The sequence below is a fragment of the Pristis pectinata genome, chromosome 38, assembly GCF_009764475.1.
Source record: "Pristis pectinata isolate sPriPec2 chromosome 38, sPriPec2.1.pri, whole genome shotgun sequence".
Taxonomy (NCBI): Eukaryota; Metazoa; Chordata; class Chondrichthyes; order Rhinopristiformes; family Pristidae; genus Pristis; species Pristis pectinata.
In genome coordinates, this window is record NC_067441.1 from 2203540 (window position 1) to 2224314 (window position 20775).

Consider the following 20775-nt stretch of genomic DNA (forward strand, 5'->3'; position numbering starts at 1 on the left):
TCCATGCCGACCAAATTGCCCTTCTGAACTAGTCCCATGTGCCCACGTTTGTCCCATATCCTTCTAAACCTCTCCTATCCGTGTACCTATTCAAATGTCTTTTAAACATTCCTCTGGCAGCTCATTCCATATACCCACCACACTCTGTGAGGAAAAAGTTGCCTCTCACCTTTTTAATCTTTCCCCTCTCACCTTAAACCTATGCCCTCTAGTTTTAAACTCCCCTGCCCTGGGAAAAAGACCATAACTATCCACCTTATGTACTCCCTCATGATTTTGTATAACCCCCCAACCTCCTATGCTCCAGCCTATCCAGCCTCTCCTTGTAACTCAAGCCCTCCAATCCCAGTAACATCCCTGTGACTCTTTTCTGCACCCTCTCTCGCTAATGACGTCCTTTTGGGTGACCAGAACTGCACACAACCCTCCGTGTGGTCTCACCAACGACTTGTACAGTTGCAACGTGATGTCCCAGCTCCTGTACTCAATGCCCTAGGTGATGAAGGCAGTTGTGCCAAACACCACCTTCACCCTGTCTACCTGTGTCGCCTTCATATTGATTTTCCTCCAATTTTATAACGTAACTGAATTTGTTCAGCATGAAATGTATGTTTATCATTATTCTTCTACCCTGCCTCATGCATCACCTCCTATCATTTGTACAGACGGCTCTCTGCCCATCTCCCCACTAACAGCAAACCACACTTTCTAATTTGTGTCAGTGTCCCTAATGTCAAGCTTTCTCTGTACTTCAAGGGAAGTGTTGGTCTTCCAACACCCAGCTCCTCAAAGACCCTACTGTTCACATTGCTCCACGCTATAAGTAGCTCCAATAACTAGCTGCTTATCGTATGTCCTTCATGTTTTCCTGGCTGTTCTTCAGCTTTGGGCTATCTGTAAACTTCAGCTGATCCATTAAGCTCTATGTCCTCACTTACACTGAGTGCTATTCATCTGTCACTCCATGCTCACAAACCTAAACCAGCTCCCAATCTAGCAGTGCCACAGTTTTAAAACTCTCACTCCTTTGTGTTTGTTTTCCTCCATTGCCACATCCCTCCATGTCTCTGTAACCTTCCTCAAACTTAAGTACCCTTCAAGATTTCTGAACTCTCTGCATGTACCCTGATGTCCGTTGCTCTAGCACAGACAGCCATACCTTTGTCTGCTTGGGCTCTGAGCTCTGAAACTCTTCAGCCTCTCTGCTATTCTTCTCTCTGCTCCAAATGTGATATATTTAACCGAGTTTAGTCACCTGAGCTAAGTATGCCCTAATTTAACACAGCTGTGAACTTGGGATATTTGGCTAAGGATATACTTCTCCCATTTATCCTTGTGTCTTTCTAAGTGAATATTCTTTATTGTGGCCTTCAAATATTGTGCACCAGTGTTTGCCTGACTGGACTGTTGGCTTAATGAATTGCGTAATCCGTTTCCCTAAATGTTTGTTTGTGCGATGTGTAACTAACTGGCAGAGTGATGGGGGGAGGGAAGAGAATTTTTATTTTCCCGTCTTTTGCTCGTGCTCTGAATCCAACAATGTGTTTGTTTTATTTTTTTCCCCCAATTCCACAGCACAAAACCAAACCCTAATCAGATTGTGTGTGTTGGCTCAAAGGGAGGGATGATGAATGGAGCGACGGGATACCAGAAGCCTGCCGCTGGCCTGACCTGTGAGAGCTGTCACAGTAAGTGAGCACATGTTGTTTTCCATGTGGCTGGGCCTTTTCTGATATCGGGTCTTGGCTGGATTGTAAAGTTTAAATTGTATGTCACCTCTTGTGATATCGGATCGTTCCTCAGCAACTCATAGTTGGGGAAGTAGTTTTGAAACAGAAAAACTGATCTAAGAAAAGTGACTAGCTGTTTGCACACGGCACCGAGGGTTGGAGACCAGTAGACGCGGATGGAAGGGGAGAGGAGGAGAGGACTGTGTACTGTGAGTTGTGATCTGCACATGCTTTTAGACTGTGGTATCAGATTCAAAAGGAGAGTTCAAAAGGATGGAGAAAGGAAAGTTGCATTTTCAGCAAAGACTTTCATATGCCCCAAAATGTCTTGCAGCTGATAGGGTACAGTCACTGTTGTGCCACAGGAAGCTTCTGCAGTTAGCAGTGTGATGATGATGAGGTCATCTGCTTTTCCACAACGTCCAGGACACCGGAGAGAGAATCCTCCTTTGCTTTGGCTAAATCATATAAATGTTTGACAGAGTCTGTGGGAAAGAGTGGGACTAATTGGATTGCTCTGTCTTAGAGCTGTGTGATAACTCTGTTAATGGCCTGTGTGCCTCTTTCATTGCTAAAAAGGAAACTAAAAGTTACTGCACTTATCTGCCTAATGGCCAACCCTGCATAAAGCCAGTAAAACTATCCTGTAATACCAGCTATGCCCATAGTGAGTGTTGAAATCAGCGTGCAACCTATATTCAGGCAAATACAGTGGATGTGGTTCAGCTGGGTTTGAAACAAGTATTTATTTGATCAGGCGAGGAACAACTTGTTCTAAGAACATTGGTGAGGGGAGTTGTGGGGATTATTTTGCTTTGATGCTCAGGGAATGGAGATTATGCAGGCTGTCACGGTGAGCGTTGAGACCAAGGATTTTGACGTGCCCATCCCTAGCCATCACTCCTCTGGGTTGGATGTGGGGGGATAACTGGAAATGAGCCAGACTTCTGATTGCTACCTGGTCTCTGGAGTAATTCTGCACACAGAGAACATTGGGTGATGTGGAGGAGGGGAGTAGGTACACTCAATCGTCAAGTGGCTCCCTGATGTCCACAGCTGGACTCCCCTACAGTAATTGGGAAAATTTGTGCCCCTGGGGTTGGGTGCCTTGAGGGGGATTAAAGGTGGGCATACAAGGGAGGTTCATTGATTTCTCTGCTCCCAAAATCCTAACCTGCATTAAACTGCTTTGTCCTCCAGCCACACAGTCTCAACAGTGGTATGCCTGGGGACCTCCCAACATGCAGTGCAGACTGTGTGCTTCCTGTTGGATCTACTGGAAGAAGTATGGTGGTCTGAAGACACCAACAGCACTGGACGGGGACAAGCAACGCCTCCCTTCAGTAAGTCTGTGACTCCCATCCACTGTCCCCTTACAAAAGTCCTGCTGTGACTTTGTATTTGAAGTCAGTGGAGACTGCTCTTTTTTTCACCTTGTCCTTCACCCTCCCCACCTCTCTCTGTGTACGTGCCAGCATTCACCCCCTTAAGGAAACTGGGGAAGAAGGCGAGCGAAGGAATCTGAAATTAATGGGCTGGCCTGCACCTGATGAAGAGTGAAGGAGTGAATCTTCTATCCTGATGGTGTGACGTTTATCCATTAGTCTCTTCAGATGCTGAATGTACCACTGTGTAATTCAGCATTTGTTTAAATTTCTGCCCTTTTGCAGTTTTGTTTTCATCTTTTCCCTTGCATTTATCTGATAATTGGTTTATTATTGTCACATGCTATGTCACTTTTGTCTGCATGCCATGCAGACAGATCATTCCATACCAGGTAGTACAAAAGGAAAAGCAGTAACAGAATGCAGAATAAAGTGTTACAGTTACAGAGAAAGTGCAGTGCAGGCAGACAATAAGGTGCAAGGGCCATAACAAGATGGACTCTTGATCTCTCAATCTATCTTTTGTCATACAAGAGCTCTGTTCAAGGGCCTGATAACAGTGGAATGGAAGCTGTCCTTGACCCTGGTGGTGCATGTTCTCAGGCTTTTGTATCTTCTGCTTGATGGAAGGGGGGGAAGGAGAGAGAATGACCAGGCGGGAGGGGTCCTTGATTATGTTGGCTGCTTTCCCAAGGCAGCAGGAAGTGTACAGAGCCATTGGAGGGGAGGCTGGTTTGTGTGATGGACTGGGCTGTGTCCACAATTCCCTGCAATTTCTTGTGGTCTTGAACAGAGCAGTTGCCGTACTAAGGTGCAGTGCATCAGGATAGGATGCTTCCTGTCTTTTACCTTTTCCTGAATTTGCAACATTTTGAACCCTCTGCACCTTTTACTCTGCTTTCAGGAACCCAGGTCAAAGGGGCTCTGTGGGCGTCAGGACTCTCAAGGTTTTCTGTCGTACAACAGTTCCAAGCTCCTGGCCAAGAACCGGCAGACATTCCTCCTACAGACGACCAAGCTGACCCGCATCGCCCGGCGGCTCTGTGAGGACATCCTGCGGCCGCAGAGGGCAGCGCGACGCCCCTACATCCCCGTCAATGTCGGTGCCATCAAGACAGAGTGTAAGCATGGCTTCTTATTGGATTGTTGGTCAGGGTTCACTCATTGCCCACTGTGTGCAGCCGTGCCTCCTGCAGAACCAAATACAGGTGTATTTTGACTTTGTAGAGGTGTATAAAATCATGAGGGCATAGATAGGGTGAATGCGCACAGTCTTCGTCCCAGGGAAAGGGAACCAAAAACTAGAGAGCACAGGTTTAAGTTGAGAGGGAAAGATTTAAAAGGGACCTGAGGGGCAACTTCTTCATGCAGAGGGTGGTGGTGCATCCATGGAACGAGCTGCCAGAGAAAATAATTGAGGCAGGTAGTTGAGACAACATTTAAAAGACATTTGGATAAGTACATGGATAGGAAAGGTCTAAAGGAATATGGGCCAAATGCGGGCAAGTGGGGCTAGCTTAGGTGGACACGAGTTTCTGTGCTGTATAACTCTGACTCTAAAAGTCTTCCATTTCATGCTATTGATCACAGCACAGACACCAAGGTTGGACAGGAAGGTGGAATACCTATTCTCGGGAAGAGTGACTGGCAGACATCTTCAAAAGTACAAAGGGGTTTGGTACAGTGGAAGACTTTTCCATTTCTGGGGAATATCAGAATTAAGAGGGATCAAATTAGTGGCAGTCTATAATAAATCCAGTCTGAGATGCAGGGGAAACTTCTCCCAGAGAATTGGGAGGACTGGAAATTGCACCCACATTGAGCACCCATGATGAGCAGCAGAAAGGAAATTAGGTGTAAGGGATGTAGTGATGGGGGGGGGGGGGGGGCGGGGGGGGGGGACAGAGGGGTGGGAGAAGGCTTGTGTTGAGACTAAACTTAAAAATCCATGTTTCTAAAGTTCCCTAGTTATACAGCATGGAAATAGGCCCTTTGGCCCAACTCGTCCAGGCCAAATGCGTTGCCCGTAGCCCTGTAAACCTCTCCTATCCACGTACTTATGTAGATGGCTTTTAAACGTTGCTGATGTGCCTGCCTCAACCACTGTTTCTGGCAGCTTATTCCAAATACGCACCACCCTTTGTGCGAAGAAACTGCCCCGATGTCCCTTTAAATCTCTCACCTCTGATCTTAAACATAAGCCCAGGGAATGAGGTCCTGGTCTATGCAACCTCTCTTTGTAACTCAGGCCCCCAAGTCCAGGCAACATCCTGGTAAATCTTTTCTACTTGTGTGTGTTTTTTTTCCCTTGTATTCATGGGAGGAGATGGGTGAAGGATGCGGGTTCCTGTCTGCAGTTCCCAGCATTCAGCAGCGTGACGTCACCAGCCCCTTTTGAGATTAGTAAACCTGGCACCACTCAGTAAAAGGCAGCTCCAATCAGATGACCCTAGCAGCACCTTGTGGAATTGCACAGAAAAGAAGGGGCCCTCCTGAGACTGTGCCAGTTCTTTGAAAGCAGCTCTCCGCTCAATCCCACGCCTATACTTCCTCACAGCTCTGTACATTTACCACTTTGAATATTCATCACTTTTTTTTAAAGTTCCTATTGAATCTGCTTCCAGTCTCCTTTCATGCAGGACGCTTCAGGTCACAACTCAATGCATAAAAAAACCTCCTCTCCCTTCTGCTTCTGTTGTCAATCACTTTCTTGCTGACCCTTCAGCCTCAGGCAGTTTTTCCTCCTTACTTGATCAAAGCCCCTCTGGGTTGGGAACCTCCATTAAATCTCACCTTAATCCTCTCAACCACCCAGACTTACCCAGTCTCTCAACCTTAACTGAAGCCCTCAATCCCTTGGACCATAAGGGTCACGTAGTGCGAGAGGAGGCCATCCAGCCCCTTTGATCCTGTTTCTCCACCCAAGAAGATCGTGGCTGATCATCTACTTCATTCCCACTTTCTAGTCTTAATCCCATATCCACTCCTGGCTGTTGAGCCACTTCCGATGTTCACACATAAAGAATGATTAGATATGCTGGAACAGCGGAGGTTTGGAGGGAGATAAATTGAGGGGCATAAAATTGAGCACTAGGTCAAAAATCAGGGACCATTGATGTAAGATTTTTAGAATTGTAGGGGAATGAGGAAACTGGGGGGTACCCATCTGCACCCCCCTCTTTCCACCCACCCCCCCACCCCCCAAAAGGGGATTCCTTGAAACAGTGTGTGGTATACTTCACTGCTAATTTGTTCCATGTTTCTGCATAACCTTCATGCTTGTGGATAAGTTGGACCTGTGGTTTTTGCTGGAACACAATTTTCTCATCATTATGGAGACACGAGACTGCAGATTTGGAATCTGGAGCAAACACGAGCTGCTGGAGGAACTCAGTGGGTCAGGCAGCATCTGTGGAGGGAAATAGAAGTAATGTTTCAGGTCGAGACCCTTCATCTGGACAACAGTCGATGTTTTGGATCAGGTGAAGGGTCTTGACCCAAAATCTCGACTGTCCATTTCCCTCCATAGATGCTGCCTGACCTGCTGAGTTCCTTCAGCAGCTCATGTTTTTTTTTGCTTTCTCATCATTATTGTCTTTTCAGCACGAGCAGAAGGGCACACCCTGCAGGCCACAATTTCTGGTGGGTAATACCACAATAAAAGGGCACTTTCAGGTTTTGTAGGGTGAGGGAGAAGAGACTTGCCTTTGTGTAAGTTGATACATTAGCTACCCTTTGGAGTAAAAAACCATTTCCTCAGCTCTGGTTAACTGAAGCTCATTCTTAAATGTTTCCCTGCCTGTCTGAAATTGTGTTAAATAAATAAATAAATAAATAAATAATACACAAATTATTGTTCAAGACCTTTGAAGTTATGAAAGGATTGAATAGATATGGAGAGTGTTTCCATTGTGGGGAAGAGCAGAGCTACAGCACAAAGTATATATGGCATGGAAGCACGTGAGGGAGCGGGGCGTGGAGGAGGATGCTGCGATTTGCATGAGAAAAGACTGGAGAAGGCTCAAGTGGAGCATAATGGCTGGCGTGAGCTGACTGTACCAGTTTGCCTATTTCTGTGCTGCAGAAGCTACGCAGGCATTCGCTCTCCACTTCTGTCGCACTTGTTCCTTAACAGTAGTCATTTCCAACCTCACCACCCCTCTCCCAACAAGATTAGTCCACTGTGTGAAGCAATTTGCAATGGTACTTGTGGCAAACAGCTTTATGAATGTAAAATATTTTCATTTGTTTAATTGAGGTAATCAGAGAGGAATGGGAGGAGATTTTTTTTGATCATCATAACCTTGGAGGTTTGAACCTGTGCACACTATGTGCTAGTTTACCTTCCGATAGGTACCTTGTTATGTGTACTTAATATCTGTCTGTAAAGAGAATCTTGAGTACTGTGCATAAGAGTGTTATATGAAAAGTGCTCACACCATTGTGTCATCTGTCATGAGTGGTGCACCCGACAGAGGAGCTTGGGTAGAAGTACTGGGGGAAGTGGAGAAGGCTATTTGGTCCCTCGGGGACCCTGAATTGGATCATGGTTGGTTTGCAGTAACTCCTTCCAGCCACATTTGATCCACCTCTTTTGGTACCCAGTGCAAATAGATTGATTTCTTCAGAACAATGATTCCTTTCTGATCCTCTCCCACCGTATCCGAGATTTCATGAACCCTTCACGTTCTTGTTGTCCACACAGGTGCTGTCAGGCTCCCAAAAGCAGCAACAAAACCACTCAGGATCCGGCCTGCTGCACGGCCAACGTTAGCCAGTATCATGAAGGAGTTGGCGGAGTTAGGTAGGTTTCACACCAAGTTTTGCATCCAGGTGGTGAGGCATTCCCCTCGCCCTTCGTTTCCAGCCCTGTTCCTGCTGCCAGACGGACAAACTGGGTGACAGCCTGCCTCCAGGAGATGGTTTCCACCTCCATTCCAGTTCTGCAGACACATGAATCTAAAAGTTGCTTTCCTGAAACGTGAGGAGTGGCACACAGCTTGGATCGGGAGGGGCTGATCCCAGTGACTGGAGCAGGGCAGGGTGTGCTATCTACCCTCTTGGGTGGACACTTTTCAAAAAAAAACAAAATCCCAAAGCAACTATCAAAAGGAGCAGTATAGTTCTCAGCTTCCTGGGGCTGATGTTTTTGCCTCCTTTGTTGTATTTCACGCTGAGTACCTTTGATCTGCAGCGGCACGAGGTCTAATGAAGCCTAGGATTCTGAAAGGGAGTGAGACAAACCGGACTCTGCTGAATATCAACCGTGGAACAGTGTCCTTGCTAGGGAAACGCACGTTCAACAAACAAAATGGGGTTCAGGGTAAGTGGTGAATCTGGGTCAGCTATTTGTGATGCTTTTTGCAGATGGGCTCCCCAAAGATCAGGAATCATTATGGGCTCAACTTTGTCTGACTTGATGAAATGCTGGCATGGTGTGGGGATGTTAGAGAGGGTATGTGCGTTAACCTATTGAAGATATGGTAAAATATAGGTTAAATTATTAAATTATTCAGATACTGGGCTGTTGATCCAGAGTTTAATGTGGGGAAGTGTGAGCTGATGCACTCTGGTAAGAAGAATCAAAAGTTGGATTGTTATCTAAATGGAGAGAGACTACAAATGAGTTCAGAGGAATCTGGGTGTTTTAATGCACAGATCACAAAAAGTTAGCAGGCCAGTCCAACAAGTAGCTAAGAAGGCAAACAGTGTTTGGCCTTTAATTCGAAGGGGTTGGAGTTCAAGAATTCCTGGGGTTGTCCTCTCAAGAGAGGCTATACTGTTTGGTTTGTATTCCTTGAAGAATGATCCTAAGGAAGCTTGACAGGGCAGATGTTGGGATTTTCCACCAGTGGGAGAGTCACGAACAAGGGGATATAGTTACAAAGGGCCGGTCATTTAAAACTTAGGTATGCAGAAACTTTTGAGGGTAGTGAATCTCTGGAATTTTCTGCCCCCAAGAGTAGTGGAGGCCAGATCATTGGATATATTTAAGATGGGCATAGATAAATATCTGAAAGACCAAGGAACTGGAGGTTATGGGGAACTGGCACAGAAGAGGCCAGCATGGATTAGCCATGATCATCCTGAATGGCAGGGCAGGCTTGAGGGGCTGAGTGGCCTACTATTTTCTTGTGTTAATTCCCCTATAATTAAATGATAGCACTCTTAGTTTTGTAAATGACTTGCTATACTAGTCTCCTGAAAGTCATGCACTGGATACCCAGATTCCTGTGCATCTCAGCTCTGCAATTCAATGGTATGCTTTTTTGCCTTTCCTGATGCAGTGGGAAATCTCACATTTGCTTGCACTGTATTGTATTTGGCAGGTCTTTGAGGGCATGTCAGAGACTAATCTGAAGATACAAGGGAGGGTATTTTGCCTGTTCAGCTTTCATGGTGGTTTGATCTATTTTTCTAACAATGCTGATTTCCATTTTCCTGTTTTTCTCCTACTTTTCAGGAGCTCCAAGTCCTGTTCATATAAGACAGATGGTAAGTACATGACAACTGTACACATAGTTGCACGATGTACTGTGACATCTCAATAGACTGAACTGGAAAACAACCTGGTACATCTCTTGGTGTAACCAGAATGTTGAGAAGTAAATGATAAATCAAGTATCACCCCCTCGGTGTCACAGTTCCACTTCAATGGCACAGATTGTTTTTTCACATTGAACTCTTCCACTTAGAGCATTTCCTACACTGCGGAGAGTGAGACAAACCTTACTGAGCTCCCGAAAGTACAAGGGATCCAACTGAGTCATTGATATCTGGGACGTGGAAAAGTTGGGTGTCCAGCACTCTCAGAACGTCTCCTCACCTAGCGCCCTGCTAATGACCTGAATCTGTCCAGCTCCCTCACACTGCCATTCAGTAACACATCTCCCCCAGCATTCTAATTTCCTTTGCAGGAAAAGTTTATACAATCAGTAAGGTATAGTTAAAGACAAGTAACGATTTGCTACAAGGTTAATTTCCTTTGCTCCCTGTGCAGGTTTTAGCAGAACCTGCAATCTCTGGCTGTTTGAAGGACAAGGCTGCTGTTTCTGTGCCAGTCTTAACAGCAGTGTGAGCACGATCAGGGCATGGCATTTACTTTTACCTACCACGGTTTTGAAACATCCATATTTTCTTTGTTGCTTGTAATCAACACCACTCTCCTCACCACTCCCCCGCCCCCACCCCCCCAACCGTCTCAGGATCAATTTTCCCCAAAAAGCCCATCAAGCCTATGCCTTCTCTTCTTGCCCATTAAATCCCACTTTCCCTGCTCTTTCCCTGCAACATTGCAAATTTTTCCCCTTCTATAATTTAACCAGCTCCTCTCTTGGAAGTTCCTTTTGTATCAGCTTTGACCAGACTTTCAGCAAGCAATTCCCAGGTACAACTCGCTATGTAAAAGCATTCTCTTCTCTGCCTCAACTCCTTTTACCAAATCACTTCAAACTATGACCAAGTTCCTGCCCCTAGAAACTTTCTCCTTATTCACTTGAGCAAAACTCCTCGTGATTCTGAACCCTTGTGCTAGCCCCCTCTTCTCCCTTCGACTCCCTGGGCACTACAGAGGACGAACCCAGCTCCCTTTTTGCATTTCCACATATATCGTGTGATATATTGCACAAACCTACATCCATTTCAAGTTCCTTGGATGCAACACCAAAGGGCAGGATGGGGAATAGTTCCAGAGAGATTTATGATTTAGAGTATTAGCCAACATGCATAACCCAAAATGCAGTTTGAGGAAGTTTGTAGAATTTGAACTGTTAGCTTTAACACAGGAGCAGCAATGCCTGTCAGTGCTTTTACTTTAACCTATTGAAGAGAAGTCTTGTTTATTGTGGATTGCATACAAATTGTTCACATGCTTTGTACCCAGAAAGAGACATTCACCAGTGCTTTCACAAAGGATCAAAGAGACCACCTCAGCCGTCAATACACCACTTTCACACCGTGTAACTGCAGGAGCAACTCGATTCTCACTTAACGGAAAATGTTTTCAATATGCCTTGTGTCTGGTTTCGTGGTTGCTGAGTGCACAGGTGGTGTGCAAACACTCACTCATAGTGTAGTGTGGGTACAGCCTGATAGTGTGAGGCTCAATGAGGAGGGGTGTGGGGGTTGTTGCCTGACTCTGACTGTGATCCTTGAAGGGAGGTTGCTATTACAGTTTTCCATAGACATCACCTCCCCCATCCAAATCATGAACCCTCTGTCACATTTCAAAATTCAGAAGAATACCAAGGAGCAAGTGAAGGGAATTTTTTTTTTAAACATGGTGGTAGAAAGTTCCCTGTTCCCTTGGGCAGAGCTAAATCAGACTTAAAATTGATGTCCATGCACCCTTGAATAGGCTAAGGGAGACTGGAGTAGGGGGATATTGGACCACTCTCCTCTCCAGTTATGCTCGTGTATGGACCTTGTTAGCTCATCGAGCTTTGATTCACTTGTAGGGTCTTCTCCTCGCTGCTTTACCTATGCTGTCCTTCTTCCTGCCCGGGAAGTGTTTAACAGGACAGTGCAAAGTCAACTTTATTCTGTATCTAACCAGTACAACACTGCCTTGGGAGTTTTAAAATAAAACAGATCAGTTCATTTTACACAGCAGGGAATTGGAAACCATAGTGTGCCCAAGTTATGTCAGTGTGAGTGTATTTTGCCTCCATTTCTGGGTGCTACAATATGGGAAGGATACGTTGGCCTTAAAGGGGATGCCCCACAGATTTACCAAATTTACCTGGACTCCAGGGGGTAAATTACAGGGAGAGATTCCACAAACTGCTTGTACTCCTTGCTTCAGATTTGATCAAGATTTGGGGAAAAAAAACTTTCAAAGACTTTAAGGGAACTTGTGCGGGGAATGAAGGACTATTTCTACTGGTCAGAGAATCTCGGGCTAGGGCTCAGACTCTGAACATCAGAGCTGGAGTTTCAGGAGTGAAGTCAGAAAATGCTTCCAAACATTCCCTCCCCTTTGCTCCACTCTTTGCTCTCCCACGTCTGTTCCTGTGCTGGATACGGGTGCTGTAACACAATCCAGAGTCGGTCCTTGCAGCCCTTTGTGCATGTATTTAATGACCCATATACTTCATTCACTTTTCCTTCCCCCTTTGTTCTGCTGTCCAAAATCTGTGTCTGAGCTCTGAAGTATCTCTGTTCCACCTGATTCACTTTGTCCACCAGGATTCCAGATCATTTAAAAGAAAATTTTCATTTTTATCTGTCCTGACATGTTGTACTACATCAAAGCCTCTTGACCAATTGAAGTAAGGGCCAGAATTGGCACACAGTTCTTCTCGAAGCTTTGGGTTTGATTGGTGAGGCCTGCTATACTTTAAAGAAAAAGAAACAAACCATTGCCATGTGGTGCAGGGTACCTCCCAGTTAGCTGACTCTGTGCACGAGCACTTAATACAGTTGTGATAATTTGTCCCTTTGGAGGTGGCAAGATGAGAAAAGTCTAATTCTGGTGAAATGGCTTGTGATCGTTGCAGACTGCTAGCCCCCATTTGACCAGCAGCAGACCCTTCTCTTCTGGGATGAAGACAGACCAAGTTAGTGCTGAGCCAGCATTCAAGCGGCAAAAATTGAACCCTGGAGATGCCCCTGACCCGATTGTCTTCGTGGCAACAGACCATACCAGGTGTGTACCATGAGGTTGAAGGGGTGGGGGTTGAGGGGGGTGGGGAGAGACTTAGGAAAGAAGGGAGCAGTTAGATCGGAGGGAGTGGAAGGATCCTAGGCTCCCTTGAATGAGTCCGTTGAATATGGTGGGATGGAAAGGGTGGGAGAGGTGAGATTTGGTCTCAGAACCAGCCAAACAAAACTGATTTAGCTGGTTAGGTTTTGGAGTTCTGGCCAGTGGGTTTTGATGAAGTTGCTGCTTAGGTTTAACAATCTCAACTTTGTACAGTAGAATGGTTTCTCACAGCAAGTCCCTTGCTGCAGCCCTATTCAGTGTAGATCAGGAGGAGACTCCACAGACCTTCCACGTTCTGTAAGAGGGGAGGAGAAAAGCTCCCATTCCATCTTCCCATGGCCAATGAGGTTCCTTTAAAGTCTAGGCACTGTTATAAAGCAGGAGATACGACATCTGACTTGTGCACAGTGAGTTCCCACAGCCAGCGGGGAGGTGATAACCAGATGATTGTTTTTAAATGACATTGGTCCCAGGACAGAGGGAAAACAGTCCTGCTCTTCCAGTGCTGGCTGTGGAATCTTTAACAAGAGGGTAGGCAAGTCCTTGTTTTAAAGCCTCATCAATACACTGAGGTCACAGCTGATTTGTACCTCAGCTCTCTTTTGCTGACTTTTCTTCATGCCCTTTGATACTCTTTCCTGGCAAGATTGCAAATGGAAGGTGATGAGTAAAAGGTCCAAAGGGAAAACTACAAATGTTTTATTCAACGAGTTATGGTGATTGGCAATGTGCTGCCTAAAAGAGCAGTGAGAGCAGATTCAACAGGAACTTCCAAAAGGGAATTGGAGGGATACTGGAGGGGGAAAAATGCAGTACAGTGGGGAGTACAACTGATTGGGGAATGCCTTCAAAGAGACAGCACAGGCCTGATGGGCAGAATGGCTGCTGTCACTTTGGCACCCATAGCATCATAGAGCACAGAAACAGGCCCTTTGGCCCAACTTGTCCATGCCGACCTTGCTGAGCTAGTCCCATTTGCCTGCATTTGGCCCATATCAATCTAAACCTTTCCTGTCCATGTATCTGTCTAAGTGTCTTTAAATGTTATAATTGTATAGAGAAAGCGCAGAAATTAATTGCATTTATGCAGCATAAGCCTGAAGGTTTCTCCCTTCTGCACCACCAATAGTTGAGGATGTTCTGGCACTCTCAAGCATATAAATGTTGTGCTGGTGAGTAGGCACTTGGCTTCAGACTGTTACTGACCTGTGCCATACATCCTTATCGCTGTGTCACTCCTTCAGTTCCAGACCCCTGTACTGACTGCAGCTCTGTTGTGCTGTCATGGGTGCACACCTGTCTTGTAGTATCTCAACGGATGTAGAACCTTGTCTGCCGTTATAACACATCTGTGTTTTCCTAATAGTGATTTCAGGGGATTTAGTTGGAAAAGGACCTCAAGTTGCTTGTCTATTAACAAAAACATTGCAAGGACTTCACAGGATAGAAGATGAGAATAAGAGGTTTGACATCAATCAAAGGAGGGGTAGACGGTCAAAGTTTAATCAGAAGTGGGTTTTCAGAAGCATCTTCAGGTCACAGGTGGCAAAGTTGGACTCCTGCCATTCGTGGGATGATCGAGAGACCAGGACTGTTAGGACTCTCTGGGAGTTTGTATGGACCAGATGAGGTAGGGCAGGACAGAGACCTTGGTAAGATCTAAACATGATTTGAACTGGAGTGATGGAGGACACAGATAGCAGAGTTTTCTTTAATTAGCCCAGGTTTTGGGGGTTTGGAGACGAGAGTTTGGTAAGGGGTGCATTGGAAGAGTCAAGTCCAGAGTAACATGGGCATGAATGAGAGTTCCAGCAGGAAATGAGCTGGGACAAGAGCAGGGTCTAAGGCTATCCTGGGAGCTCAAGTGATGATCTTGGTGCAGGAGTGGACGGAGCAACAGAAACTGGGCTTGTAGTGGAGTCTGAAAACAATCTGGTTCCTCTTGAAACCACAGACAAGGAGAGGGGAGGAGTTGGTAGTGAGGGAGCTTTGCTTCTCGATGGAACTGGAGACGGTGGCTTTGTTTTCCTCTGTTTAATTGAGAGTATGTATCTGTTCTTCCAGTGCTGATCCTTTGCCCAAATCTATCTTCTCTCAACACCCTTTCACTTGGACTTTCCAAAATGTTCACGCAGTTGCTGTCAGGCGAGGGAACTCTTCCTGCCTTGACACATTACGTTGTGGTCAATTGTAACTTGTACCCTGGGATCAAAGTCAACTCACGCAGTAGGAATCAGGCATCAAACCTGTGACTTTCATGCTGATGTGGATTCCAAGTGTTTCCCATCCTGTGCGAGATATCTCAAATTAATTACTGAGAAGGATGAATAATCTTTTAATGCAAAAAGGCATACAGCACAAAGACAGACCCACTGTGTCCATGCTGATAATTGGGTATCCATCTACACTAATCCATTTACTAGCACTTGCTCTGTGGTCTTCTCTGCCTTGGTGACTCAAGTACTTAAATGTTGTGACAGTATCTGCTTCCATTGCATCAGGCAATGCATTCCCGATTCCAACAACCCTCTGGTGGGGGAAAACAAATTCTTCCTCAAATCCATACTAATCCTACTTTTTATCTTAAAACTATGTCCATTGCTATAAGGAAATGTTTCTTACTGTCTAATCCAAGCCCCTTATAATTTTGCATCCCTCTTTCAGGATCCCCCTCACACCTCTGCTCCAAAGAAAACAAACCCAACCTCTCCAGCATCTCATAACTGAAGCACTCCATCCCAGGCAAAGTCTGGTGAATCTCCTCTGCATCATCTCCAGAGCATTTACACCCTTCCTATAGTGTGGCAAACAGAACTTGGCCTAACCAATGTTTTACAAAGCTGTACCTTAACCTCGCTGCTCCTGTTGTGTGCCCCAACTAATGAAGTCAGGAAAACCCTGTGCAGCCAAGTTTAGGGATTCTTAGCCAAGGTCCATCTGTCCTTCAATTCTCCCTCGGGCTCTACATTTATTGTTTATGGCCTAGCCTTAGCAGACATCCCAAAATATGAATCTCACACTTTATCATTACTAAATTCCACAGTGAAGTGTAAACAAATAAAGCACAGAAGGATACCATTTAGCCCATGTCTGTGATCCAAAACTAATCCCACTGCCTGCCATTTTCCTACAGAGATTTTATCCAGACTTCCTCCTTGTGTGTTACAATGGTCTCTGCCTCGACTACGCCTCTGTGCAGAGGACCTTGTGCCACAAACTGTAAAGAACTTTCTCCTAATACATATCCTCACTTAATAACAACAATGACCCATTCCCATCAAGAGGAAACATTTTTTCTTCCCTATTGCCTTTGATTAAAACCCTCTATTCACTTCTGTCTTTCTGACAAGTAGAAAGTGAGTCCTCTAACCCTGGTCCAACATGCTTCCTTCAAACTTTTGTTACTGCTTCTGCCCTCTACACCCAAAATGCTGTTCCTTCCATTAACTCTTGCATACTATTATGTATTTGGGCTCCTGGATCTTCACTTGTCTCCAACCATCCACATCTCACTGCTTTCCCTCTTTAAACGTGTCTTGCCTATCTGGACCTGCCCACCATCCCTGGCTGATCCAGTATTCGATGAGCATATTTCACCCTTGGCTGAAGATGTTGTCTTTGGACCCTGTCATGAGCTCCATTCCCTGGTGACCCACTCATTCTAGGGCATTGCCTGGATGGGCTTTTTGCAGCTTTGATGTTGTGTTTGGTCCTTGGAATGCACATACTCTCATTCAATTCACTTGGTAGGTTAAAGCTGCCATATAAATGTGACTTGAGATTTTAATCACCTGCTTTGGTAGCTTGGCCCCATGCTCTTGAATTCCTTCTCTAACCTTTCCACGTTGGTTCTTAGCTTTTAAGATGATCCTTAAAGCTAACTCTGATTGAGATCTTGGTTTTCTGTCCTGATCTCCTCTGGTGGAGATATTGCTATTACTGTCACTAATCTTCAATGTAAAGTAGATAGTAAGAATCTCCCCCCGGGGGTGTCTAGGCCAAGATGGCATAGGCTTAAGGTGAGAGGTAGGAGGTTTGGAGGGAATTTCGTCCCCCAGAGGGGGGGTTGGAATCTGGAACACACTACTTGAGGGGGCAGTGGAGGCAAAGATACAACATTTTAGTAGCATCTAGACAAGCACTTGAATCACCCAGACATAGAAGGCCACAGATGGGATTGGTATCAATGCATTCTAATGTCTTGTGACTTCCTTTTACATGGATGCTTTTATGGATGCTCGTTGGTGTGTTGAATGGTGCAAGCTCTGGTCCACCAGCATCTTTCCTGTTAATCCCCCCTTGGGATGTTATGTCTCTAAGTTCGAAACTCCAGCGAATCCAGGCCAATCCTACTCTTATCTGTCCTAGGACAAGCCTCTCATCCCAGGATTAGTAAAATACCTTTCTTAAAGAGGGAATGCTCTGTTTACGCGGACATGCTACACCCTGATAGTGTGGTGAGGTGGGAATTAAAAGCTGCTTGGAGGCTGGTGCAGCAGGCCTGTCGGCTGTGAGTTGGTGTGTTTCTTGGCCTTTCCTGCCTCCGGCTGGTCAGTAGTGTGCATTACAATTAGCTTGTGAGCAGAGTCTACAGAGACTGTTTCTGGTACCTCCCTTTGGGTGGGAGTTGGTGTCAGTCACATTGTCTGATGCCACGCCCTGTTGCCATTCTGCCTTCTTTATGGGTTTGCTCAAACCGGCTTCTTTTATGGTTTTGTTTTGTTAAAGCACTTTTTTTTGCGTCTCCCTTTTTTTTATTGTGGGGACCTGCCTGCGTCTGGAAGGCGTGTTTCTGGTTTGAGGTGGTAGAGTACATGGATCTCTGCCGTTGTCCTGTGTCGGCCAATCCCTGCCCTGCCCCCGCCCACCCCCCCACCCCAGTGCACCTTGATCATGCATCTCTGAGGTGGCATCACCAGGGATTACCCTGGAGATGGGCATATCAACAAGGAATGGAGGGATGTAGACCATGTGTAGGTAGGCGTGCAGTTTAAATGGCATTGTGGACAGCACACACTGCAGACCGAAGGGCCTGTTGCTGTTCTGTGTTCTCCAGGAACTGATGTCTCATTTCCCTGTCATTAGTGGGAGCATCGTCAGATCTTTGAAGCTAACTACGTGGGGCTTCTTGTTCAGTTTCTCTTAACACATTTAGGGGCTAAGGGACGAAGTGTTTTAGAACGGAGAGGGCATGTCACTGCACATTATTTTAGTAACCTGGACCAGTAATCGTAGGCATTCACTGACGTACAAAATTCCAAGAGGGATTGATCGGAAAGGTAGAAGGTGAATCCGCCACAGCCCTAGGGAAACTTAAGCTTAGTTGGCTAAATGAATTTGAAATTGAGCTAGTCACGGTAATGGGGACTGTGTAACGACCTGACTGTTGAAAGCAAAAAGTAAATGAAAATCAAAACACTGCAGCAACTGGAAATCTGAAATAAAAACAGAAAACACTGGAAGCACTCAGCAGGTCAGGCAGGGTCCATGGAGAGAGAAACAGGCTTAACGTTTTGGCTCCAAGCCTCTTTGTGAAAGGCACTTGGTTCACTGATGTCCTTGGGAGGGAATCCTGACCTGGATTTGACACTGGGCACTCACTAACTCTCCTCTCCTTGTGCAAGCTGCTCAGCTGTGTCCGTGGAGCAGTTCAAGGTTAGGGTCAGTGTGGAGGAGGGAACCTGACAGAGCCTCAGTTATGTACGGCTCCTAGACAAGGGTAGGCAGCAGGAAACATTTCTCCAGGGCAGAGGTGTCTAAAACCGAAGGGCAGACACCTCCGGGTAAATAGTTTGGAGGGGATCTGAGGATGAAATATTTCCCCCAGAGGGGGGTTGGAATTGGGAACGCACTGCCTGAGGGGGTGGTGGAGGCAGAGACTCTCGCAACAGTTAACAAGTATCTAGACGAGCACTGGAATCACCGAGGCGGAGAAGGGTATGGACCACGTGTTGGTAATTGGGAGTAGTACAGGTGGCTGGTTAGTGATTGAGTGGACGTGCTGGGTGAAGGCCAAAGAACCCAGCTTTATTCAGCTAGTGTTTTCCCTGGAATCACTGGAGCAATTCCACTCTCCCCTGATTGGGTGGAGATGGCGCCAGTGTCTGGTGGGGGGGGGGGGGGGGAGTGGGGTGGGGCCCCGGTGCCTGGCGGGGGTGGTGTGGCGCCAGTGTACCCCCACCTGTGTGTTTTTTAACTGGTGACTAATCTTTCTTCCCCCAACCTTTCCTCTTTTGCAGGGCGATTCGGAAAGCTTTGACCCAGTCGGAGATGAGGCGGGCTGCACGGAGACCATGTATGCAAGTTAACATTAAATCCACTGGTTCAAGTCGCCCAGCAGTCCTGGGGGAACCTATTGTCCTGGAGGACTGAACACTGATCAGTGTACATGGGTGCACACTTGCACACTCTCACTGTCTCTCTCTTGAGTATATGCACACATACACAGGCACACATGTCCAATCACATGCACTTGTGTGCATGCATACTAGCCCACACTCGCTTACATTCTCTCGAGCTCTCTCACACTCTCGTGTGCTCTCTCTCCCTCTGACACGCTCTCTCGGACGCTCTCTCGCTCTCAGACGCTCTTGCTCTCGCTCTCTCTCTCGCTCGGACACGTGTTCTCTCTCTCTCTCTCTCTCTCTCTGGCACACGCACTCTCTCTCTGACACACGCACTCTCTCTCTCTCTCTCTGACTCTCTCGCTCTCGCTCTCTCTCTCTCTCGGGCACACGCTCTCTCTCTCTCTCTCTCGGGCACACGCTCTCTCTCTCGGACACACACACTCAAGCCCTTCTCAAATCTTCAGGGATTCACGCAGAAACAGAAAAGGATGCCCTTGGTTTTCTGCCAGGACTGTGGGAGTGCAGGACTGCACTCCCCATCTGCTCCTCCGGTAGTGAGCATCCTCTGATAATGCACGATGTGTAAAACAATGTACATAAATCATAGCGTCTGATTCCCAGCTTTTTTTATTATTTTATTGTTTTTCCAGCTCCATAGCCTCCCTGCCCTCAATGCTTTTACCCCTCCGGGGGACAACTGTAAACCCTTAATAATGAATTTCTGAATGATTGTGTTTTGGAAGAACTTGCAGTGACTCCTTTTTTTAAAAAAAAAATAATACTGAGTTAGAAGTGCTGACAGGTTTGATATCAGGATCATTGATACGTGGTGATATTTTGTGTGCTTTTTATTTTCTTTCTGCTTTTTTTTAAAACTCCCAGCTTGTCCGTGCCACCGAGGGAGAGCTCCCTCCCACTTGTTCGATTGTGTGTCGGGCAGTGCCCAAGGTGGCACCTGGGGATTTTTGAGTGCACCTGTCTGGAAGTTTTTAGAGGTGAGACCAGACACGGAAACCATTTTTGTAAAAAAAAAAGGCAATTAAAGTTTTTTTCCACTCTAGCCGTGACGCAGTCGTGTTCATTTGGGAGAGGGTTTACGTGGTGTTTTATGCATGCCACAGGCCAGTGGTTAATGCCAGTTCCTGCCTACCCTCAGACTGAGGAGACACAGGAGACTGCGGATGCTGGAACCTGGACCAACAAACTATCTGCTGGAAGAACTCAGCGGGTCGAGCAGTGTCTGGTGGGGGAGGGCGGGAGGGGGTGGGTGAGGACTTGTCAACGTTTCAGCTCCAAACCCTGCATCAGGTCTGGTGTAGAGTCCTGACGCATGGTTTGGACCTGAAACATCGACAGTTCTTCCTCCACACCCCCAAAGATGCTGCTCGACCTGCTGAGTTCCTCCAGCAAATTGTTTTTTTTTACCCTCAAACCTGAGTCCACTCCTAGGCCATTTTAAGACACAGATTAAGAGTCAATCACATTGATACTGGAGTCACAGAGGAGAGTGAGGACAGCAACGTTCCTCCCTTGAAGTGTGTTAGTGATAGGGTCTGTTTCAGCCCACTGACCGTGCTGACCATCAAACACCCATTTACACTAACCCTAGA

General features: G+C 46.3%; 1 protein-coding gene across 2 annotated transcripts; it reads left to right on the plus strand.

Annotated features, from left to right (window-relative positions):
* The first annotated feature begins 1493 nt into the window (after positions 1–1493).
* Positions 1494–20225, plus strand: LOC127587074 (metastasis-associated protein MTA2-like). 2 transcript variants are annotated; one of them, XM_052045252.1, is made up of 8 exons: positions 1499–1688; positions 2931–3073; positions 4020–4236; positions 7821–7919; positions 8310–8438; positions 9579–9610; positions 12613–12761; positions 19058–20225. In XM_052045252.1, exons 1-8 carry the CDS (start codon positions 1625–1627, stop codon positions 19188–19190), a joined length of 966 nt encoding a protein of 321 aa, XP_051901212.1. In that variant the 5' UTR covers positions 1499–1624; the 3' UTR covers positions 19191–20225. The 2 variants fall into 2 exon arrangements, with proteins under 2 accessions (XP_051901213.1, XP_051901212.1); XM_052045253.1 differs by lacking the exon at positions 12613–12761 and having other exon boundaries at positions 1494–1688.
* The last annotated feature ends 550 nt before the right edge of the window (positions 20226–20775 follow it).

Bases quoted from the DNA above. Each gene is read 5' to 3' on its own strand.
- LOC127587074 (XM_052045252.1), top strand. From the start codon at position 1,625: ATGATGAATGGAGCGACGGGATACCAGAAGCCTGCCGCTGGCCTGACC. The intron at 4,237-7,820 runs GTAAGCATGGCT...TTGTCCACACAG, and splicing joins CGGTGCCATCAAGACAGAGT to GTGCTGTCAGGCTCCCAAAA. The intron at 9,611-12,612 runs GTAAGTACATGA...TGATCGTTGCAG, and splicing joins CTGTTCATATAAGACAGATG to ACTGCTAGCCCCCATTTGAC.